General features: G+C 32.0%; 2 protein-coding genes and 1 long non-coding RNA gene across 3 annotated transcripts; 2 read left to right on the forward strand and 1 right to left on the reverse strand.

Moving 5' to 3' along the window:
* Positions 1 to 4118: 4118 nt before the first annotated feature.
* Positions 4119 to 7928, forward strand: LOC114367158. The gene is made up of 6 exons (XM_028324267.1): positions 4119 to 4572; positions 4994 to 5173; positions 5369 to 5509; positions 5981 to 6154; positions 6532 to 6702; positions 7281 to 7928. The coding sequence occupies exons 1-6, from the start codon at positions 4345 to 4347 to the stop codon at positions 7638 to 7640; spliced, it is 1254 nt and encodes a 417-aa protein (XP_028180068.1). The 5' UTR covers positions 4119 to 4344; the 3' UTR covers positions 7641 to 7928.
* Positions 7929 to 9238: 1310 nt separating this feature from the next.
* LOC114425494 lies at positions 9239 to 11000 on the reverse strand. Its single transcript, XR_003669231.1, has 3 exons — positions 10385 to 11000; positions 10046 to 10149; positions 9239 to 9741 (listed from the first exon to the last, which is right to left on the reverse strand). It is a non-coding gene; the product is annotated as an uncharacterized LOC114425494 (long non-coding RNA).
* Positions 11001 to 17122: 6122 nt separating this feature from the next.
* LOC114425440 lies at positions 17123 to 19638 on the forward strand. The gene has a single exon (XM_028392369.1). The coding sequence runs from the start codon at positions 18363 to 18365 to the stop codon at positions 19344 to 19346; it is 984 nt and encodes a 327-aa protein (XP_028248170.1). The 5' UTR covers positions 17123 to 18362; the 3' UTR covers positions 19347 to 19638.
* The last annotated feature ends 5116 nt before the right edge of the window (positions 19639 to 24754 follow it).

Below are 24754 nucleotides of genomic sequence, written 5' to 3' on the forward strand. Positions count from 1 at the left end.
TCATTGCCTGGACGTTGAAAACAATATGAATACGAAATCTTGAAGCATATACAACACCATTTTCTTTTGATTTGCGTAATATACATATAGTATGAACAATATTGACTATCGATTGCCATTAAAAAAATAGGTAAAATTGATTGAAAAGTTGTAACAGAATGAACCTGGTAGTGGTTTGTGTCTTGTTCGGCAGGAGAAGAAAAAGTCTTTGGTAGATTATGAAAAGTCTCAAGGATTTGGGTGAGATTGTTGGAGGAGTATTTTATGTGTATTTCTAACTAAAAAGTCTCTCAAAATCCATTCCACAAAAGAATCCATTAAAATCTATTTACTTTTGAATACCAAAAGACATTTTAAAAGTGGTAAGAAATCTCAATTGAATACCAACAGATTTTGTTGCCCTGAAAAAAAAATCTTTATTGTCTTAATTGAATACCACAAGATTTGTTTATATTTTATAAAAATCTTGATTGAATACCACAAGACTTTTTAATCATAAAAAAGTCTTTTAAAATCCTTTGAAATCTTAATCCAATACACCCCCTTAGTCATAAAACTTATTTACAATTAAAGGCTACGTTTAATTTATTCTTTTATTATTGGTTTAATTTTATTAAGATTCACTCGTAAAAAAAATTATTAAGATTCACGAAATGATAGAAATTTCCTATTAAACCAGTTTCGCACAAAATTTTACGAATTCAGTAAATTTTATTCAATACTGTACTAACAAATAACTACGTAATTAAGTGGGAATGTCATAATTATTTACAATTAAAGACTATGTTTAATTTGTCGGTCTGTCCCCACGCTATGGCGTCATAATCATGCCAACTGCCAAACCTTGAGTTAAATCATTTATCTTTATTTTTTTTAAGCAAAACCATTTATCTTTATAATGATAGGGACTTCAACATACAACAAGTATGTTTGAAAGTATTTTTTTTAACACAAAGCCTTTTCGAGCTTTTTTTAAAGTTGACAACATGATTTAAAAACAATATGTATCTGTAGTTCTGTACTATGTTAAATCTATCCATCCTTTATAATATAATATGTACAGATTTTTACACTATTAATCAATGAGAAACAATCTCTCACAAGATATTTAAAATAATTTTTGTAAAATATAATAAATTTATACTTGACATTTTTTTATTAAATGATAGTATAAAAATATTAGATATTAATTGAATTCTTATTTATTTCTATGTAAAGCATGGATTTTTCGAATGGGTGATGGGTTTTTCTTATTCTACATATTTAAGATAACTTTGCCTATTTTACTTAAGCTGCAAAGTGATGGGTTTTTCTTATTCTACATATTTAAGATAACTTTGCGTAATTTACTTAAGCTGCAAAGTAAATCTTCAAATTTAGGTCTGAACTTTGAAGATATAACAAGTCTTCAAATTTACTAACAAGTCTTCTAGGGACATGGTTAAGAAATTAATAATTATTTTTATTAGTTATAATAAAATGTATTAAAACAATGATAAGAGAATATTGATAATAGTTTTCTATAAAAAAAAACTTGTACGACTATTTTTTCAATAAAAGTACTTATTAACTTTTTGCTTAAGATATTTGTGAAAAATAGTTATGCAATCAATGATTGACTTAATGGTATGTTTGATAAAGATGAGAGAAATAATATTTGAGAAAAAATTTATATTTTTTTTATGAGATTCATATTTTTTACATTCTATTTTAATTAAAAAAATCTTATATTTTCATCATCTAAATCAAACACAACCTAAATGTTAGGATTATAAGCGTGCTGTTCTTCGTATCTGGTGTTTTCTCACTAGTCACCGGTACCGTTGTAATTTTTTTGTATTACTAGCTTTGGACCATTTGGGCTAGGTTAGTTGGTTTCTCTAGGGCATGTAACCTTGCTTTTTTTCACGACCAACATGAAAAAATCTCTAAAATGACAACATCCTAATGAAGATTTTGAAAGCTCATAGAGATAATATTAGAAGTGTAAACCATAATGCAAGAGATTTTTTTTAATTATGATATTGAAGCGAATTTAACAATGACCAAATATGAACTATTTTTTAGGGATATAAACTATTTTTTTAATCTATATAATATGAGATTTTTTACATTTTATTAATAGTTTTAAAAATTAAAAAACTATAGTATAAAAGATTATGCACTTTAAAGCTTAAATAAAACAATGAAAGAGTAGGAACACATTTCAGTTTATTAATTATTTTTTATTATGTGAAAAATATTAGATTAGAATAGAATAATATACAATTTCGGACACAGACTTGCAAAATTTATCGATGATTTTACCAGCAAACAAACGTCTATTTGGTTGATTGTTTAGAATCCATGGAATTGCGACGGTATAAGTAGTCTATTTCTCTAATACCAAAGGTTTTCGACAAACGTGTTTCTGTTGTGTTGAATAAAGCATATATTTGTTGTATTAAATACACAACAAAAATGTTTCCGGCAAAGATATTTTTGTAAGCAAAACAAAAGTTAGGAAGAGTGAAGATAACTGTGGGTTGTGAAAATCAAGCCCGTATTTAATTAACCCAATCCACTACATGGTGCAAGCCCAAAAGTTTCACGCAGCATAGTGGGTCACATTGGTACAACGTACAACCAATCAGCAGTACATTTCCATAAGGTATAATATCATTAAGACCAACCATGCTTTAGTAACAAGTTGTTAGTTTTAATGATATTATATTTAATTTTTGTAAGGTCTTGAATTTTAATTTTGCCTACGAAAACATGTGATTGGGAAGGAAGATTTTCATAAAAAATAATCAGTCACATTTTCTGATAAAGATTAATAATTAATAAAATTAGTGAATACTCAATCCTAATAATATGATTATAAAAAAATAAAAATAAAAAACATGCTTTGGTGTTTGTCGGCCTTGTTGTGAATGGTGAATGAAGGGGTCCATGGATCCCAAAATAGAGATTTTAGTGAAAGATGGATTGAGCAGTTTATGAGAGAATCTTTTAGTGCAGATATCGTTCTATATATATACATGTTTGGCTAAAGATCTTATGCAATTAATTTTTAAGGACCAAATGTTGGCCATTTAAAATGTTCTCTTGTTATATTAAAGTAAAATATGATAACCTTTTTAGAAAATTACCTAACATCCAATTATGCTGTTACCTCCCGAGTAGTGTTCAATTTTGAAGTTCAAGTGATGGATCTAGTTTCATACATGTTTACATTTTGTGGCCTACAAAAACCTGGTGTCAGTGTTGAACTATGTGGAAAAGGTCTTTCCTTTTGAGGTGGAGTCTCAAAGCTAAGCCAAACAATTATATTCTTGGCATATGGCACACAAAATTGCTTCGTTTATTGGGAAAGGCCTCACTAAAGTTGCCACATGGAAAAGCTTGTTGAGAATTAATAATAATAATGTTAACAATAAGAAGATGGTCTACAGAAGCATATCACTTGAAAAGAATGAGTGAAGAATCATATCTGTGTATAGTAATGGCCAATCTATGCTTCAAATAGGTTTTGCTTCGCTGGTTGTCTTATGAGTTGAGTTGTCACTGAACGCGTATGACCCTCCCTCTCGTTTGATTTGTCCTGGTTGACAAAGATAATAACTTAAACAGGTTAGACTTGGAGGTTCATACGATTGTAATCATAATAACAAAAGATAATAAAATAATAAAATTGAAAAATGTATACCAAAGTAAAATTACTATAAAATTTATTTCATATGAAGGTTGAGTTGATACTTCAATATCAATATGACCACATTTATCAATATCAATGGACCATCCATTCATAATTACCTTTTATAAACATTATTGCCATTCTCATGCAATAACGGAATTATGAGAAGAAAAAAGGAAAAGAAAAAAAAAGGATAGCCCGCGTGAATAACATAAAATGTTATGCCATGAATAGACCTTTAAAGGGGTTACCCCATACCCCTCCCTACACCTGATATTTCTTCACAACTTTAAAGTTAGTTAACAAGAAGTAAAATGTTATTTAGTTTTGTATTATTAAAAATATTGTTATGAAGCTATTAAGGGTAACTGATAATTTACTCAGCCTAGATGAAATATATGTTGAAGGTGGCCTAAATGAAGGGGACACACCACACACCTGTTCGTTACAGTTAAAAGCAACATTTATTTATTTTTCCTTCTCTCTCCGTATGATATGTGTCATTAAGAAGCAATTGTTAATATTAATATAATATATGGTTCCCCAACCATAGGAAAAAAAAAAATACAAGGAGAAGAAAAAAAAAAACAGAAAGAGTTGGTTGGTTAGCAGTTGAATCTCCTGGTTTCTGGTTTTGTGATCTCTTCTGAGGTTGTTGTTGTGGCATGGCGTACAGGAGAAGGCAAGGTATATCCAAGTCTTCCACCTTCAAGGAAGAATTTCATGATCCATCATTGGAAGATGACAATGCTTCTCCTTCAATCTTCTCATCTTCTTCAACACCACCACCATCATCTCTCGCTGCTCAAGCCATCAAAGCTGCTGCTTCTCGTCGTGAACCTTCTCTTTCCTTTGCTTTTGCCCCCGCCGAGTTTGACCATCAAAGATCCAAGGTATTGGATGCTCAATGTGTCTATTTCTTTGTTTTAGAGCAACCATTGTATCAACACTTCTCATCAAATTCCCGTGATAACTTTGAAACTATTGATTTCGTAGACAGACAAATAGATTTAGATAGATAGAAGGTGAGAATATGAAATGAGAAGAGATAATCTTAACAATTCAATCTTATAAGGATGAATCAAAATTGATTTTACACAAATATAATCTTAATCCTTATTAAAGGGTCAAGATTAACTCTTCTCACCAATTTTACCTTTCACTTGATATGTTCACACATATATCTGTGTGTATATTGAGAGTGTGAGAAATCTTGACTTAATGATCAAAATTTATCTCACAATCTTTGTGCACGCAGACACACACATATATATAGTTAATTAATTCTTCGAACGAATGAATGAATGAATGCAGAGCTTTGGGGCTTATGGAAATGGCAACTCCAAGTCTGGTGGTTTCTGGGGTGTGATTGCGCAGAAAGCCAAATCAATTCTGGATGATGATAAGCCAACCCCACAACATGACACCATGCCTCAAACCCAAACGCTCAAGTCACACTCATTTAATACCTTTTCAGATCCTTCTGCAGTTCAGGTGATTATCATGTATAATTTGGCGCTTGTTGTTATATATGATGCAGGGAGATATGATATTATGTTGCCAAAAATTACATGAAGCATAAAACTAAGACTCTTGATTTTGGAATCAATATATGTCTGTCATTTACTCTTTCAGTTGGGTTGGAATTAACTTAATTGTGTATGTATGTTTTTTCTTTGACATGCTTAGAACTCCCCTTCACAATTCAAGCCTGGATATGAATCCCTTGACTCGAGTAGAAAAATGGACAATCCTAAATTTCGGAAGGGCTTGGATAAAATCACTTCGTCCCTCAATCAACTAGGTGACACTTTTGAGAAAGCTTTTGAGGTAAACATACTTGTCTTTATCATATATACTTCCATTTTACAATTGGTTACTTCACAACTCTAGTTACTCTAAATATGCTATGATGCACATTGTCATTTCCATCAACACAATTCAGAAATGTTTCGTGCAGACACAAAATTTTCACATCGTTTTCGTGCTGGTTGACAATTACTCGGTTATTAAATTGGCTAAGTTACTAAAAAATTGGTAACATGTTACTAGTCGGTTGATCAATCTATATATCTTATTAACCAATAATTTAACCACCCTCAATCAGCGTTAAAATGGTGTAAGGAATTATAGTTTGCAAACAACAGAGTTAAACACAAAATATAGCTGTTGATGAATTCATTTGAATTTCATGTTTTAACAGTACATCAGATATTCATATCCCAAATAGGAGTACAAGCAGACTTTCTTATTTAAGATATCACTTTCTCCAATTCAATGTTGCTTCTCTAATTTCTTCAGGAAGGCCGAACAATTGTGGGGAGTAAGACAGCAGATCTGAGAACTCAAATAAGGCGAAAAGGAAGTAACTTTGGGGACACAAACCAAACTTCAGATTTGAGAAATCCGTTTCAAGAAGCAGACCAGACACAGACTCAATCTAGCCATGAAACAAAACTCAAGGCATCACGCGACGTAAGGTGGCAACTATGTAATCATGTGTCACTACCCTCACTAATTCTAGTAGTGAAGGCAAACAAATACAATGTCTTATATAATATATATTGGAGTTATTAATAGATTTTAGGTTAACATAAAAGTGCTCTTGGTTCCATGTCAAGTGATTAATTTAAATTCAGTCCACAAATGGCCCTGAAGAAACTGTTCTGCTTCTTAGACTTTTGTTACCCATAGGCATTCATACTCAATGTAGATGCAGGAAACTAAGTTTAACTTTTGCTTCCAATTGTCATTGTGAACATGAAACCGAGAATGTGATGGTTGTTTATTTGAATTGACAGTTTTTGTTTGTGTGACCAGAGAAGCATAATTTCCCTTGGCTGTGGTTGCAGGTGGCAATGGCAACAGCTGCCAAAGCAAAATTACTTCTTCGCGAGCTAAAATCCGTTAAAGCAGATTTGGCTTTTGCTAAAGCAAGGTGTGCTCAACTTGAGGAAGAGAACAAAGTACTCCGGGACCGAGAGGGCAGCGATAAGGGACAGAACCGTGAAGATGATGATCTGGTATTGATTAGTTTGATATTTCTCTACTTCAATTTTGTGTTCATACACCTAGAACACTCACATTGACATAACAAAATTTGAAGTTTCTGGTTATGTCATGTGGTGCTTAGTAGTATTAAGCATCTACTATCTAACATGAGAGTATTGTGTCCCATGGAGATTCCACATTAACTAGTGATATGGTTAAAATAGTATATATCTGTAGTGCAACCTTTGTCTCATGAGTTAGTTTTTGGGGCTGAGCTAAGTTCAAACCCAAAAATTTTAAGTTGCCATTAGAGCTTATTTTAGTGATTGTTGTTGAGTCTATTGGGCCACCTGTTATCGGATCACTCACAGATGTTCAATGTCTAAAACTTCACACTCAGAACGTCTAATTCTCGACGAGTGTGTGTTAGAGATTTCATGTTGACTGATGATATGGCTGATCTTTTAGAAGCATTAGTGCTTTCATTCATAGGTAGATGCATGCACGTGAGCATGACGCATCATGTACATCGACTGCCTTGTATTGAGTTTTGCATGAAAGAATATCTCTGAGTGAGAAATTTAACTTTATATATCTGTGAGCTCCTCAGATAAGGCATCAATTGGAGACACTTCTAGCTGAGAAGGCTCGTCTGGCAAGCGAGAATGAGACATATTCTCGGGAAAACCGTTTCTTGAGGGAAATTGTGGAGTACCATCAGCTGACTATGCAGGATGTGGTGTATATAGATGAGGGCATGGAAGAAGTCAATGAAGTTTACCCTGTGGATGACAGTAGGATCACACGGTTACTATCTGTCTCTCCACACTCATCTGATGAGGATGTTCTGGTCTCACCAAGTCCACCTATGCTGTCAAAAGAAATATTTACTGTGCCGGAAGAAGATAGTAAGAGCATATCAAAAGATGGGGCTCCTTCTACTGTCTCAGTTTCTCCACATACAAAATGATCTCTTTTCTTTCTTTTTTCTTTTCTTTTCTTTTCATGGTTTAGCCTTAGATTAGGTTCTCTTGTTTTGAGGAAAATGTGTATGCATGCTTTTGGAACGTTTATTTATTTATTCTACCTTGTTGCAATGTGAGGAAGAGAGTGAGGTATATGAAGAGAAAGCCATATATGTTTTGTTTTGTGTGTGACTTTCCTTTCATGGTAAGGTTGGTTTGCCAAAAGCAAAAAAAAATGTATTGATTGATCATAATTTTTTTTGGATTTTGACCTATTATGAATATGATTGATACATTTAATATTTTAAAAAGGTTTAATTGTAAAATTTATCTTCTTATTTTGTTTATTTCATCAAATTGGTGGTCTTATTTTTTTTATTCACTATTTGAGTCTCCTTATATTTTAAAATACATTATCTTAATTCCTAAAGTTGATTTTAACTGTTAACTTGAAAAAAGACTAAAATCATGGTCATTGAAATAGGAAGCACACTTTTTTACCACTACATCCAAATATTCACTTAAATATTTGGTACAAAATATACTATTAATATAAGTTTTATGTAAAAGTATTTCAAAATTCAAATTTTATTCTTTTTTAATTATTATATTTTTATATTTTTATAATCTTATATATTTTCTTTTAAAATATAATATATAAGATTATATTTTAAAAGATAATATATAAGATTATAAAAATATAATAAATTAAAAAAATAAATTTTAAATTATTTTCACATAAAATTTATATTAATATTATATTTTACATCAAAAATATAAATGATGACGTGAGTATAGTGATAAAGGAATATGATATTCCTCCTTAGAAGAACCAATTGGGTGAAATAAACAAAAGAGAAAAATAAATTTTACAATTAAGCCTTTTAAAAGTATTCAAAGCAGGAAAAAAGATTTATCATACTTCACATCTAATATCAATTTATCCTCTTGGTCAGTCGTGAAAGTGAAAAGTTGGGTCAGGCGAATTCTCATGTAAAATGTTTTATGAAAGGAAAGGAACGATGTGTTAATGAAGTGAATTTGTCACAATATGAAGTTGTAACTTATAATAAACCAACTCGAAATTCTGGAAATGTAAATTGATCGAAACACTGTAACTGAAAGCCTTTGGTTTGGCTACCCTCTTTGAATCAGGATCCTTTGCAGCAAATTATTTCAGAAAACATTAGTAACTCTTCTGAATCGATCCATTATTTTCTTCTTCATCTAAAAGACGGCATACAGGCATTGAATTGAATTAAGAATCTGGGAAATAATACATGTTCTGTTCTGATAAAAAAAATCGTATAAAATATGTATCTAAATTCTAAACTGTATTCGCCTTTAAATTGTTTCTATACTATGATTAATAAAATTAAAGTGTAGCTGAAGGAAATTAAAGTCAAGTAATTCAACTGGTTTATGTTTATTAAATGAATCAAATATGACAACTTTATTCCGACCTAGTGGTGGCTATTGGTTAAGGACCATCTCAGATACTCTCCAGCCACCGTCCTGCAAAATTTTGACCATTGATTGGTTATTGCAACAGCAATTAGAGAGAAAATGCGATCCACGGTGGAGAATTCTACAAGAGAGAGAATATGATAAATGAAAGACGTATTACAATATTAAACTAGTATCCACAGATTCAATACATGAACCGAAGTGTGAGATCTTTGACCATAATCTGCCCGTGGGCAACACTCCTTGAGGTGTGAATCAAAACCCACATAAAGAGAAATTCAAAAATAAAAAATTTGTTTGAAATTAACAGTTTGATTGGCACTATATGACAGAATCGCTATGCAATTCGGAGGAAGACCTTCACTCCTTGCAAATGAAGAGTCATGCTTAATTATATTTTCAATCGACTTCCTAGTTTACAGGGTCATTCATATACACTCAACCTTTTGCTAGTACATTATATGAACGCATGACCAGTATTCAGCTGCATTCATCTTTCTCAGAGGGATCCCCACGATTGCCTCCAGAGCATTTTACATGTGTTGATGTATATAGATCGTGGTTGCTACTTTGAAAAAGTAAAGCTTCAAAGCAGAAAAAACTTCCTGGCTAGTATTTATATATATGACTTCAGAATAACTGGAAAAACAAGCTAGTAATCAGGTGCCAGAAAACACAAACAAATAAATATGTAGTAACCAAAAAAAAGGAAGCAATATAAGATGTGCAAACACCAATACTAAAAAAGATTTAAAAAGCATAACATAAATTTTATATACAAATATGAAGCAACATATATAACTATATTTTAAAACACCAGCCAGATTGAAAATTCACATACTGGTTATCAATGTTGAGCTTATTTAACTCAAATGTAAATGCCATTTCAGATTGTTATGCAGACCAGTTACACAAAAATAAACAAAAGCAAAGCAAGTCTCACCACTCTGATACACAGTCTTCACAGAAAATATGTTTACAGCATAGTAATATTGGGGTATGCATCTTCTCCTGACAAATAGCACAAAGATCACCGGCTGCATTGACCTGCCATCAGATAAATTAATTGCATGAACTCCCTGCTCCCACAAATGCATATAGCAGGCTATATAGCTCTTAATAACAGATTGAAGTGTGCAAATGCCTATTGCTTACATATTAGCAAATTCTGTCATTTAACTAACAAAATGTAATTTACAGTGAAAATGGATAGACACTGAAACTTCAGTGATTGATTGACCAACTCCAAAAATCAGTGATCAAAATAAGACACCCACAGTACCTGTTCTGATGTTGCACAAGCCCCATAGTGCATTTCTTTACGTGACAATGCCTTCACTGCAGCAAAGAAGGATTGCACCTGACAATCACTCACTCACTAGATGCAAAAATCCAGAGAGTTTCATTTTTTTTTAAGAAAAAAGCATGAGCACTTCATCATGTTCTAGTTAAATGGTGTCACTATACTTAGGGCCTCTTAGAACTTCCATATGAATAATTAAACAACTAGTAAATTAACAGACAATATAAGCGAAAAAAGCTCTTCCAAACATCTCACATAGAAAAAGCTTTCATTTTGCAAACATAATCTGTCATGACTACTGTGGCCTCTGTCAAGGGTGACCAGTCATGGTGGAGACCTTAACCTAGGCGTGGTGCTTTCTGCCAAAGGGTCAAAATATGTTTTCTTCCCCAATATGACTCATATTGGTGAGCCTTGGTTCCACCTCCTTCTTCTTGACCTTACAAGTATTCATTGATTCTCATGTTATTAGCTTTTGTCAAAGTCTCTTCTTCCAATGTCTTCAAAGAACCTTGAAGCATTCCAAATCCTTCCCATGGAACTTCAAGCTTTTTCATGGTACTCCTACTATAGGTTGGGAGATAGAGAAGTGCAAAAAAAAAAAAAAAAAAAAGAGTAAAGCACACCAAAACTTTAGGATAAAAGAGTTTATAATAATGAGACTGTAAGTGAACGAGAAAAGAAAATTTTAATATTTTCATAATTAATCTCTTTGTTTTTATTTTTTTTTAAATATTTCTAAAATGTCCATCATTTATAAAATTGGTATAAAAACAGGTTACTTTGATATAAAAAAACATTCTAAATGTCCATCATTTTAAAAATTCTTTAGAATATAGTTCACAATTTTTCTTCGTCATTAAGCTTGGCAAAAGAAATAAAGAAAGCAAGGCTCTCAATGGCGTTGCTAGTGTTATATATCCCAGATTGGAATAGAACAAGAAATGTGGGGTAACCTAGCCCTAAATAACAAGAAATAACTTAGGTCTTAGGGGCCTTTATTTTTGGTAGTCTGAACCGCAAAATGACACCCTATGATGCCACTCGTCTCTTAAGCATTTGTGGGCTGCAAAAAAGAAACCCTATTTCCACTCCACAATGCCTACCAGCCTACCACAACACTTATGCCAATCAATACTATTTCTTCTCATTCTTAATAGTAAATGTCCCACAACTACTACTCCTTCTCCAAAACCGATATATTGTTGCTCATTTTATTTAAGTTCAACAACTAATTAAGAGCTCCATTTATTATTATCGTAGAAAACAGATGATCCTCATCACCAAAAGGAAAAAAAAAAAAAGATGATTCTCTAGTGCAACCCATTTAATGCAAGATTTGCTACATTTGGTCGGCATCACAACTCACAAGATTAGATTAGCTGAGTTTACCAATTATGAAAAGAACCTTCTAATTGATTCATTTTACACGGATACAATTGTATTGTACATTCAATTTACTCAATTTCAAATCACTTTCTACTTTTTTAGGCAATGATGATTTAATTAAAAGCATTACATATGGTTTCGTCTATAAGCTTATCTACCTTTGGGTCTGCTCAGGTTATAATATATTTTTTATAACATACTAATCAAAAGTATAATTATTATTAAGCCAAATTAACATAATATGGCATGCAATAAAGCAGTTAAAATATAAATTATTGAATTAACTTTTTAAAAAAATCTAAACTGTTGGATGCAGAACATCCAAATTTATATTAAAAAAAGTGCTTCTCATGCTTTGGATTCTTTCCATTTCACCAAACATGAGGGAAATAAGAAAAAAGAAAGGAAACTAAAGAGTCCCTTTCTTTCAGTACTTTTATGTTATTGCTTGGAAAGCATGAGACTACTAATAATGTAGGAAAAGTTTAAATGTTCATACGCGTTAACTAATTATTACTCTTGTTGCTGGGTTTTTTTTTCAGCCAAAACCTCCATTCATAAATCATTAAATCATATATCTCCTTTGCTGAATGCTGAGGACAAAACAGAAAATGGGAAAAGTCAATAGTATCCCTTCCTGCCTTAAGGTCGATAGTATTCTAGTAAGTGCAACATAAATTACACATGGAAAAGCTTTGATGTGTGCTTTGTTTTTTTTTTTTTTTTTTTTTTGCGCTTCTCTATCAGCTCCCAACCCATAATCTCGTTCACAATCTCGTTATTATAAACTCAAAATTTCTTAATATTACTATAGGGTTTATAATAATGAGATTAGCAAATGTTCATTAATATTACTATATGGGTTTGCACAACATAATTAAAATGTAATGTAATGATAGATTCAAAATTTCTTATATTTTTTATATATTTATAAAAATATTCAAAAAAAAAAGAAGATAATTAAAGTTCAAGTTTTAGAATTTAAAAAAGTTAAATAGAAGATGTGAGTTGAGAACGGCCTCAAAAAATGAATATGCGTCCAAGTGTTTTGATAGCAAGCAGCAACAATATATAAATAATATTATACCTATTTTATTAATTATTATCTTTATAGTATAGTTAAGAAATAAAAAAAAAGTATTAAAGAATATAATGTTTAACATTATAAACATATTAAGTGTTATAATTTTTTAATAAAAGGTTTTCTTTTATTTATTATTTCTTTAATCGTTGTTTTTAAAATACAGAGACGGTGCTGGAATTTGGCTTCTTCGCGTTGAACAAATTACAAATATTCTGCAAGTGCTAAACTTTAACCCCACTGGCTCAGCTAAACTTTATTGGCTTTATTATAACTTTCTATTTTCTGAATTATTGGATGGCGTAATCTAATTTTAGCGAACAAACCTCAAATCCAAAATGAGAATATACATTAATTTCATCAATGTGATACCAACCTGTTTCAGACATGGAATCCAGGTGCAGGTTAAGGAACAATATTTAATTAATATTCGGTAAATTGGTATCTAAATTTAGTATACTTTTTTCTGAATATTTAAGTAAATTTGACTTTATATAATATACCAGACTCAGTCATGAGTCATCCTTATGAAAATATTATTTGCAAATTAACCATTTGTTGTTTCGTAACTCGGTTAATGGGTTAATAATTAATAATTTATTAATATAAGCAGAAAACAAGCTATCAATTACTTATTAATCAATGTACTAGTATACTTTATTAACTAGTACTAATGATTTAATTATCATTAACTGATGTAAAAACCTTATTACACTTTGGCATTTGATGCACAAATAGAAATAACGGAAGTTATATTGTTGGCGTCAAACTTTGTTTATAAGGATCAAATTTAGAATACCTTATGCATTTGCATCATTACATGGGGTAGTTCAGAAACAAACACCAAGCAATATAAGTATTAGCATCAAATTCAGACGTTGAACTGAACATGATAGTATAACAATAACAGCCAACAAGTGATGGTTGGGGTCAAACTCTCAACTCTGAAGTCTCGGGGCCCTGATATATATTTGCATATATATCCTTGTTGTCAGAACTGTACCCTTCAACCGCAACTGCATCATTAATGTACCAGAAGCAACTCTGTCTCTGTGATTAATAAATATATACTCACGTAAGTATGTAAAGAAAAGTTTACGGAGAGGGTAACCCAAGCTATATATACATCATGATACGTATGCATGTTAGAATATTACACACGTTTTATATGTTATATTATGATGCTATTTATGCTTTATGTCTAAAAGTCATGTTAGATCTAGATTAATTATCATTCTCAACACTTATTTTTTTTAATTTTCTTTATAAATTGAAATTCATCAAGACCTTAATGTTTGAGGAAAATCAAATTTTATCATTGAAATCAGTAGCGGTTGGATGTGTGTATATGTATACACACACAATTAAAGTTGTTGGTTTTGTATTTAATTTTTTATATATATAATTTGAATGAAAGTCATAAGAAATGAAATTATATTAAAATCATAATTTGGAGCTTTTAAAATTTTCTTTAAAAAATAAAATACTAAGCTGAACACAATATTTTATGAGCGCAAAAGTGCGTAATGTGAAAGCACATTCAAATATATCAACGGGGATTAATTTTATCAGAAGAAAAAAAAAATAGTTTTCTTACAATATCAGTATATGACAAACCAAAGTTTCAATTCCTATTGAGAGAGGTGTCTAACAAAGTCTTGAGCATGATTGTTTTTGAACGAGCTATAGGATAATGCTGTGGTAAGAGAAAAAAAAAAGATACATACAAATATCAGTTTGCATTTTAGGAAAAAAGAAAAAGGATATATGTAAAACTTACGAGCTAAGAGCTGAGGGTAGACCAGATTATTGTAAACTTTTTTTTCACTTGTAAAAGATAATGCACACTTAATTTAAAATACATTATAGTTTTAACTAACTAATATTTAAAAATTGGTACACATTAGGGTAGTTAAAATCCAAGGCTCTCATATCACATGCCAGTGCCAAATGCTAAGAGCAAATGCATGTGCATTTTGGCACTTAGGCGCATCATGGGATATTTCTGCTATGCAAGTGTGGACCTCGTTTCCTTTAATTTAACAATAATAATAATATCATACAATAATAATAATAATAATAATAATATCATGCGGGCCAGGGTGTGGTCAACAACTTCCATGAGCTGGCAATATGTGGCTACACTTATTTTATTTATTTTTGTTCGATTAATTTTCCTTTTTGTTTGTTTGTTAGTAGTAGTATTTTACGAAACCCACCACAACCCTTGTTATAAATAGTCAATTTGTCATAATGGACCATTTTACTACATTCGATTTGCGAATACATAAAAATTCCGTGAATCACTTTGGAATGTCTTGCAAGGTGGCCCCTCTCCTCCTTCTCATCTTTTTTTTTTTCTATTTAGTAAATTCCATATAGCATTAACACCTCACCAAACCCACAACTTTCCATTTTCCAGTCTTCAAGTTCTATTGAATTGGGAAACAAGACTTGCACTGCATTTACTCCTCATTAATTATTCATTTTCCAACCCAGTTTTCATTGGTAGTACAAAATTAGCTTTTTTAGCCCATACCCAGTTCTCATAATTATGATGCATAAAACACCAAAGCATGATTCTTTTCGATTCTACTTCATAATGCACTTGTTCCGCAACTGCATGTGCGTATTCTTAGTATTACCCCGAAGTAGAGGATACATATGCTTCTACGAAGTAAACATGGCATATTTTTCACATATAATGACGATGTTCTTTTTTTAATTTTAGGGGAACGATATTGTGCTTATAATATATTGATTAGTTTCGAAATGTTCAAAAGGATTAGTCAATCTATTTATGATTTGATTGTCTGATTATTATTCACCATATGCTGAATAGTCGAAGAGACATTTTCTGCACGTTTCAGCGACACAATTTGTGCCTGCGGTTTGACCAAGCTTAATCCATAACAAATACTACATTTTTTAGGCAAATACAAATTAATATTGATTAAGAAATTAAAAATATTTTTTTATTAAAACATGTAAAATTATAATATTCATAATTTTTTTATATTTTCTTATAAACTACACAATAAATATTTTTTATTTTTAATTTTTTAAACAATACCTTAGAATGATAGTTATCAATACTCCATTTTTAAAGAGAAAAAATATAGTTTTAGACTCTGTAATGTCGGTCAAATGTGTCGTTAACAGCCATTGCAGTTGTTGCGCCACCCTTGTCCACAAATCCACTTGTTCAAGGCCCTCAAATCTATTGAATTAAGTGGACATTATAAATTAAATTTTCATCTAATTAACTTTAATTTTTTCACACAACCAACCCTAAATAGTAAAGATCCTTGACCTTCCACAGGGTTGAACATTCTTTCATTATCGGTGGACAAGAAAAAAAAAAGTTGTCAAAGATACAAAATTGCTTTTATTTTTAGTTGGTTGAGGTTGATTTTGACATTGATATCTCGTTATTGTTTCAGAAGTGGTCATACAGTGTTTTCTTTATATGTTGCAATATTTCTCAATAAAAAAAAAAAACATTTCCCTGCATTAAAAATTCAAACACTATTTTAAAAATTATCAGAAAAATCCAGACAGCAACCATCAACACATGATATTTGGAGCCACCTTGAGGTCTGGTTAGGAGAAATTAGCATATCTGCAAAATGAAGTGGGGTCATTGCCGTCAAGGGCTCAAAGGGTATAGTGATCATGTTTAGCCTTTTGAGCCTGTGTATGATTTCATTTTTATTTTAGGTTTTCAGTTTTTGCTTCACTTATTAAGAGGTTATTTTTTTTAGGATCTCCTTTGAGCAGACAATTTATTTTTACAATAAATGTTTATGAACTCAGCATGTATTTTACATACCTGATATTTTTGTTGGTACAGTGAGAAGGGATATTAATGTACCTTAAGATGACTTAATTTTGGTGTAAAATGTTTAGCCCGTTAATCAATAAAAAAATAATGATAGATATAATTTTTAATGGAGTTGTAGTAAACGTCAACAAATGAATGCATGTTTGATTACAAATTTTTTATAATTATTTTTTGTTTCTACCAATAAAAGCAAACACGCATTAATCTTATAAAATAACTTTTTAATTGAATTATAATGTAAAAATCTTTAATCATAGTATTAGCGTATAAACTATTTAATCCAGTGATAATACAACTATTTTTTTAATTTTAATAATATGAATAGAAATTAGGAAGTACTTTTATTCTGTCACCCATTTCACTTTCTTGCTCTTTTTCTCACGCTCACAGCACATTGCCTTTCTGTCTTTTATTATCATTATCATTATTTTTTGTTTCTCTGGTTGCTTTGCTGGTGACTCCCAAGTGAACAGTGTGTGCATCTACAACTCCTAGAAGTAGAAACTCATCTCCACACACACCACTCTCTCTCTCTCTCTCTCACTCATTCACAACTCAAAAAGTCACAAGCTACAGTTGGCATTTCACAACACCAACAACAACACAGTACACAGCCTATAATCTATATTCTTCTCTTCCCACTATAACTCTCATTTGCTACTACAGAAGCAGGAGGCATTCCCTCACACTTATTCACTGTAGAAATCATAAAGAAAAGAAGAGAAAAAGAAATGAATGTGCTCAGCATCATAGGCATCCACCACCACTATCAATCATTGACTAGGACTTGACTACTACTCTCCATGTCTCTCTCAGTCACTGTCCTCTAGATTTACCAAATGGGGGCAGCCACTCTCATAACCAAGCCTCAACCAAGGATAATTTTCTTGAAGATTATTGCTGTTGTTGTTGCCATCCTCCGCAACCCTTCTTCCTTTGTTGCCTCAAGTTTGGAGCTTCTTTGAAGTGCATGGTGTTTGTGTTTTCAGCTCCAAGTCCAATAACACATAGCTAAAAAGAAGACACTTTTTTGGTTTTTGTTTTGTTCAGGTAATGCTTACTCTTTGTTTGCCTTGCCTTTTTGCCGAGTAAACCACTGCCAAAATCCAAAGGGGGGCCTGGATCTTGTTTCTTGGAATCACAGTTTGATGAACAGCATTGATTTCAGATTCAGGTTTTATTGTTCTCCCAGTAATTCTCCTTAAAAGTTTACCCAATTATTGCCTTAACTGCTACAACTCATGTAAGATTTGGTTGAGTTGAGAGAGTGAGAGAGAGAGAGGAATGAAATGCTTAGAATCAGAAGAAGATTGCCAAGTATTGAGTGAATCTTTGCCTCTTTGGCTTTGCCTTTTGCAAGGATTCTTGAGAGAAAAACGTTTCATTGCAACGGTTGTTGAAACGTTCAAAGCTGCTTTTATTCTTCTGCCCGCAGGAGAATATTTTTCTTTTTTTTACAGCAAAACGTGCCTACAAGTTTCCATTTTTAAGACCCCTTTGGAGAGATTCATTGCTTATTGTTCAGTATCAACTATTCATTACTGATATATTGCATTGGGGTTGTATCTGTGAGTCCAAGGTGAATATCAGATACAAAGAGAGAACCACATTGAGCTGAATTTCAAGAATTCCCTAAATCATCCATGGAGCCTGTTCTTCTTCCAAGTCTAGTAATAATGCTTGTTCTTGTTCTGTGCTTTGAATCACTTCCTAGTGTTAGGGCTCAGTCTACTACTACTTCTCCCGGGTCATCTTCAACAAGGGAAGAAGCAAAGGCTCTTGATGCACTTCTCCAACAATTTGCTTACAAGGACTTGGTGAATCCAAAAACAGGTATCATTTACAATGCAACTCAACTTCCTTCCAATTTGACTGGGATTGAGGTTGCAGCATTGAGATTAAGGAGTGGAAGTCTAAGGAGAAAAGGGTTCCAGGCATACAATGAGTTTGAAATTCCCAAGGGACTCATTGTGAGTCCTTATGTGGAAAGGCTTGTGTTGGTGTACCAAAATCTGGATAATAGGTCCAGCAGTTACTACTACCCTTTGCCTAATTATACTTATTTGGCTCCAGTGTTGGGACTACTAGCTTATGAAGGTTCAAATTTGTCGGCTACAAATTTATCAGAACTAGACATAGATGCATCTGAGAGCCCTATATTGGTCAAGTTTAGGGATGTAAAACCAGCTCCTCATGGTGCTGTTGCAAAATGTATTTGGTTTGATTTGCAAGGTTCTTCCAATTTCAGCAATGTAACAGGAGGCAACACATGTTCTACTACTCAACAGGGTCATTTCTCTATAGTGGTTAAATCTATTGCTCCTTTAGCACCTTCTCCAGCTCCGGCAGGTGCTGCTCCTAAAGGGGAAGGTGAGAAGGGGAATAACAATAATGAGAAAGTGTGGATCATTGTAGGGTCTGTTGTGGGTGGACTAGTATTGCTTGTGTTGTTGTCACTTCTAGTTTTGTGGATGAGCAAGTACAAACAGAAGATGAAAATGCAACAGATGGAAAGGGCTGCAGAGGTGGGAGAGCCTCTTCAAATGTCTTCAATTGGGGATACAAAAGCACCTGCTGCAACAGTAACAAGAACACAACCAACCCTTGAACATGAATATGCGCCATGACACAATATTTTTGCACAATCTTTCAGTTTGCTCGCTCTCCCACTCACATTTAAGTTAATTTACTGTCTTCAGAAATTCTTCTAATCAAACTTCTTTTTTTTTTACTCCCCCCGGTTTGTTTGCTTTAACATAGGATTTTTGTGTACATCTGTTATCTTTTTTTTTTTTTTGTGATTCATTGTGGTGTGAATTAGTAGTAGTAACCAAAAGTGATGATTATGTGATGAATTCAGTTGTTCCATAATTGACAAAGAATAAAACTCTAGAACCTACTTGTTGGGTTATTTTGTCATGTTTTTACTATCCCTTTCACGTGGTTGAAAGATGATAACTTGATATAAATGTTGTGGGCACACTATGCTTATTGGCACCAGTTTCCATCATTCCTGTTCATTCATTTAAGGGAGGGAGAGACACCAAAGGCCTCGATGCCCTCACTTTGCTCCTCAGAAGCACACTTGGATATTCAATGTGTACCCTTTTGCGTGGCTTCTCTTGTCATTGTTAATAACGGTCTTGCTAACAAATGGATTTAGGTAGAATACTGTTTTTAATGTTAATGATGATCTTTTTTGGATAAAGTTTTCAACAAGTATTTATAAAAGAAAACAAGAAGATAAAATAGTTAAAATCAACTTTTGGAGTAGTTAAAGGATAGTATTTCTATAAAACTTGAAGTACATAAGTTGATTTTAACTCAAGAAAAATCTCTGTTTACTTTTATCTTTTAATTTCTTCTCCTGCAAGTGTTTATTCAAACAAGATGTATACAATACATATCAAGCAAAAAAATGGGATGGAAAAGCTTAGAAATTGACCAGGAAGAAGCTAATGGCTTAGAATAATTAGAGAAGAAAATATAGTACTATTTAAGTAGCATGTTGATCATTGCATATTAAATTTGGTGTCTTGCATTTTGTTTCCAAACAGACAAGTGGTTGAAGGAAAGTTACTAAAGAGATGAAATGAATAAATACCAAGACCTGCTGCTGAGTGCTGGCATTTCAGTGTTCATCTACACCCGAAAAGGACAAGGTAATGCAAGCAACCAAGTCAGGACAAGAAGTAAATTTGTATAGTTTTGACAGCAATTACTTCTTTCCTCTTCCACTATTAAAAGTTTTTCTGAAAACATAAAAACTTTTCAGCTTGACATTTTATTGTTCAGACTCCAAAGACAGAAGACAACAACACATGGGCATGTAAAAAAACAATTCTTGTGCCATGACTTTCAGCTTAGCATGCTTGAATTTCAGCTGTGAAAGTCCTAAGCCATTGTTTGAACTAAAGACTTGTATTTTCTAGTTTTTACTCAAACCATTTTTTTTAAGTTCTTAATGGGAATATAAACACAATAGAAGCGACAGAAATACCAAAAAAGGTGAATCACATTTAAATAATAGTGTTTTTTTTCTCTTAATGAGTTGAAGTGCCACAATCTGTATCTCTTCCTTGCCACTTGAATAACACTTGAAATACATTATGTAATAGATTTTTTTTTCCTATACATACCATGAAGGAACTGTAACATTTCATTTTTCGTAAATAAATTAAAAATATTTTTTAGTTAAAAAAAGAAATAGAATTTTAGAAAATGGTGAGATTTTTATAATTAAATAAATAAAGAGAAATAATTGTATTAAAATAGTGGTTTGAAGGAAAAAAATGATTTATTCATTTGATAGAAAATAAAATAAAATTCTTTTTTATAAAATAATAAAAATAAATAAATAGAGTAAATAATAGGTTGTGAGTAGTCTCGCTATAAATATAAACATGTTAGGTCAGTTTTTTACTATAGACTCTACGCCTCTTCTTTCTTCCTTTCAATTTCGTTTTCTCTTTCCTTCCAAAATTCTCTTTTTTTCTTACATACACTCAGACCTATCTTAGTAAAATGACGATCTCAGACTCGTTAACCGTTGGATCGTCTTGATATTTTAGCACCAGGTTCGCAACTCATTTCCAAGCATTCTCACCGTTGGAAATTGCAAAAAAAATTCGGAGCTAAGAGAAATATCCTGCGCATCGTAACTTTCTTTTTTCTCGGACAGACTCAAAACATGTCTAGTAAAACTACGATCCCGGATGCGTTAACCGTTGGATCGTCATGAAATTTAGACACCACGTTCGAAATTAAATTCCGCACACCTTCACCATTGAGATTTGCAAAATAATATTCATGGAGAGAGAAAAGTGAATCGCACGAAGACAATACAAAAAAATGCTTTAATCTCTTCTCCTTCTCTATAACGCTTGGAAACCCTATCAGAACAAATAAGAAGAAAAGCTCGAGGAATCTCAGAAAATTGCTAGAGATATTGCTATCGCTGTTAGGATACACACGTGAACCCACTTAGAGGTAAGAGATGAGTTTATCGCAATTGAGATTAGAATGAACATGTGTAAGAATCCTTATGGGATCAAATTGGGGTTTATTTTGGAATGTTTATTGAATTATAATTTTCCTTTACAATTATAAATACGATATTGTTGTATTGATGGACCAATTGATGTCCTAATGCGAATTGGTTGATAAACTTTAGTGCTCTTGATGTTTTCATATTTTTTACCTATGGTTTGATTCATTAATTTTAATATAATTGTGTGGAATTGTTTGAGGGGTTTTACTCTCCATGTTGTGAGAAACATTTTGTATAACTCTTACATTGAGATTATGAAATTGTGATCTAAATTGTGAGTAAGTAACAAATTGAACGTGTGATGAATGGTGAATACAATTGTATTGAGATGTGTGTATTGAATTGTGAGCTATGAACTGTGCAATCACACAATTGTAAGACCCTTTAAAGGCGACGAGTTTTTGCGCGACGAGTATTGTGATGGGATCCACTGTGGAGACCCGACAAGTTTAATCACAAGCGCGACGAGATAAAATTATTTTAAGAACAATTGATGAGTTGTGTGTATTGCATAGTTCATAGGTAAAGTGTATATGATTCATGAGGTGTGATAACATGTTAAATTGGGATTATACCATTATGATTGAGACCGAATGTATGTGATAAATTGAATGTTTATTGACTTGTAATATATATGTGCATTGAGATGTTGTGTGCATTGAGTTGTGAGCTATGAATTATACAATCACACGACTATAAGACCCTTTAAGGGCGACGAGTTAATAAGCGACGAGTATTGTGATAGGAACCATTGAGGGAACCTAACAAGTTTAATCACAAGCGCGACAAGATAAAATTATTTTGAGAACAATTGAGGAGTTGTGTGTTTTGTACAATTCATAGATAGAGTCTGCGTGCTAAAATATTTTCTGGGTTGGACCCGAATCAGGAGGGAGAGGTCCTGACGGACTCTTCGAAGTGTAGGCCTTGGTGGTAAATACACCCGGTTTGAGTACTCCTTTAAGTTTGTACCGATCCCACGTGATTGGAGCATTCTCACAAAACAACGTGATCTTGACTGGTCTCCCTATGATTTTATCTAGTGAGAGTGACCTGACTTACTAGTGTGTGGTTTATCTTGTCATGTACTCCTAGGCGCCCGACGAAGTTTTTCACTGACATGGTACCACATTGCATATAGGATTGAGTCTTAGTGTATATGTTGCATAACGCTTGTATATCAATCAATATTGATTGACTTGGTGATATTATGTTTTGATCTTTGAGTATGTGAATGTTGTGAAAATGAATGAGACATGTTGTGTTGTGTTGTGATGTTACGCGACAAAGTGATGGAATGACATGAGTTATATTTAAGTAAGTTATATTTCGTTTATATGACATGTAAATTTACATGTTGTCTTGTTTCTCTCTATTAACTAGGAATGTGATAACTCACTTCCCATGTGCTATTTGTGTTTGGATCCTGTGATGATCTCAAAGTTTGTGTTCGTAAGAGCAGATGGTTAGGTTAGGTAGATGATTATGAAGAATCTCATGCTAGAGGACACGGGAACACAATATTCTGATAGGATGTGATATTGAGATATAGATTTCTATATTAATTGCATGAAGTCTTGAACGACCTTGTTTTGAGCCGAGATGATTTATTATTTATTTGGACAAGTTTTATTATGATGTCAGAAAAGTGAATGTGGGTCTTTTATCTTTTTGAAAGATTTTTATTTAAATGTGTTTTAAAAATTAATAATTAATTCTGCATTTTTATTACTTTTATTATTAATATATTTTTATTATTTTTATTATTAGTATGTGCGATAGAGGATAGTGACCATAGTTGTCAAAAAGCATTTAAAATTTGGAGTATACATTATAAAAGATATAATAACTTGGCCACTCTTTTATTATAAGTCAACTACTCAATCTGGATGTAATAAACAACCAAACCAAACAAATAAGAGAAATGCTTCTAGCTGCACGGGTGAGATAAGATGACTTATGAAGGAAGGTATCACATTCACAGCTCAGCACCACCAACACCTAACTCAGTTTCAGTCATTGAAAAATCAGAAAGTTCTGTCTGCTAGTAGGAACATGTATAATTTTTTATTCTGAAATTATTATTTCACTCCATTCTTTGATGCTTGAATTTCGAGGTCCCAGCTCCACAAGGAGGGCACATAATGGAACACCACATGAGGGCAATATGAATCAAACACTTGAACAACATTAAAATTCTTATAAAATAAGATATTTTGGATTTAGTTCTTATCATGTATGCACTTTTATTTTTTGGATTTAGTTCTTACAATTTTTTTATTAGTTTCAATTCTTATAAAATAAGATGTTTTGTTTTTTGATTCTTGTTATTTGACTTTAGTCATGTAAATGTAATATTTGATCCACATTAAATTAGTCTCATTTTCTTTAGGAATTAAACTTAATACAGTCAACATTTACAAGGATTAATATTTTTTATATCAGTTGTCACACATTCCCATAAATCCAAATCAAAACATTTGTTTCTCAATGGATTGAGATGAATGGACGCTTAGTGTGTGTAAATATAAATCCAAACACACTATAATTTAATATTGTCCAAATATTATAGAGGCTAAAGTCAAACAACAAAGATAAAAACAAAAAGTTTAATTTTTCAATAATTAAAATTGATAATTTATTTTGTAAGGACTTAAAAAAAAACACTTTATTTGTTTTTACTGATGTAAGGGCCTGAGCCTAAAAAAACATTTTGAAAAAAATAACATTTTATATTACACTGTTACAAAGACTAAAATGTTATCTAAACCTTAAAGAAAACATTTTGAAACTCATGTTATACATGTGTGTTCTCCCTAATTTATTCTTATTAAAAAAAATTGTTCCAGATGCACAAAAGTCATTTCTCTTTTAATTATTCATTTTTAAGTTATTTTCCACAGTAAAACCTTCACCCTAACATACGAGCAGAAGAGTAAAAACGGGTTGCTGTACCCCTTGTTTTACAAACCAGTAAGTACTACG

The sequence above is a fragment of the Glycine soja genome, chromosome 9 (assembly GCF_004193775.1).
Source record: "Glycine soja cultivar W05 chromosome 9, ASM419377v2, whole genome shotgun sequence".
In the NCBI taxonomy this organism is placed as follows: Eukaryota; Viridiplantae; Streptophyta; class Magnoliopsida; order Fabales; family Fabaceae; genus Glycine; species Glycine soja.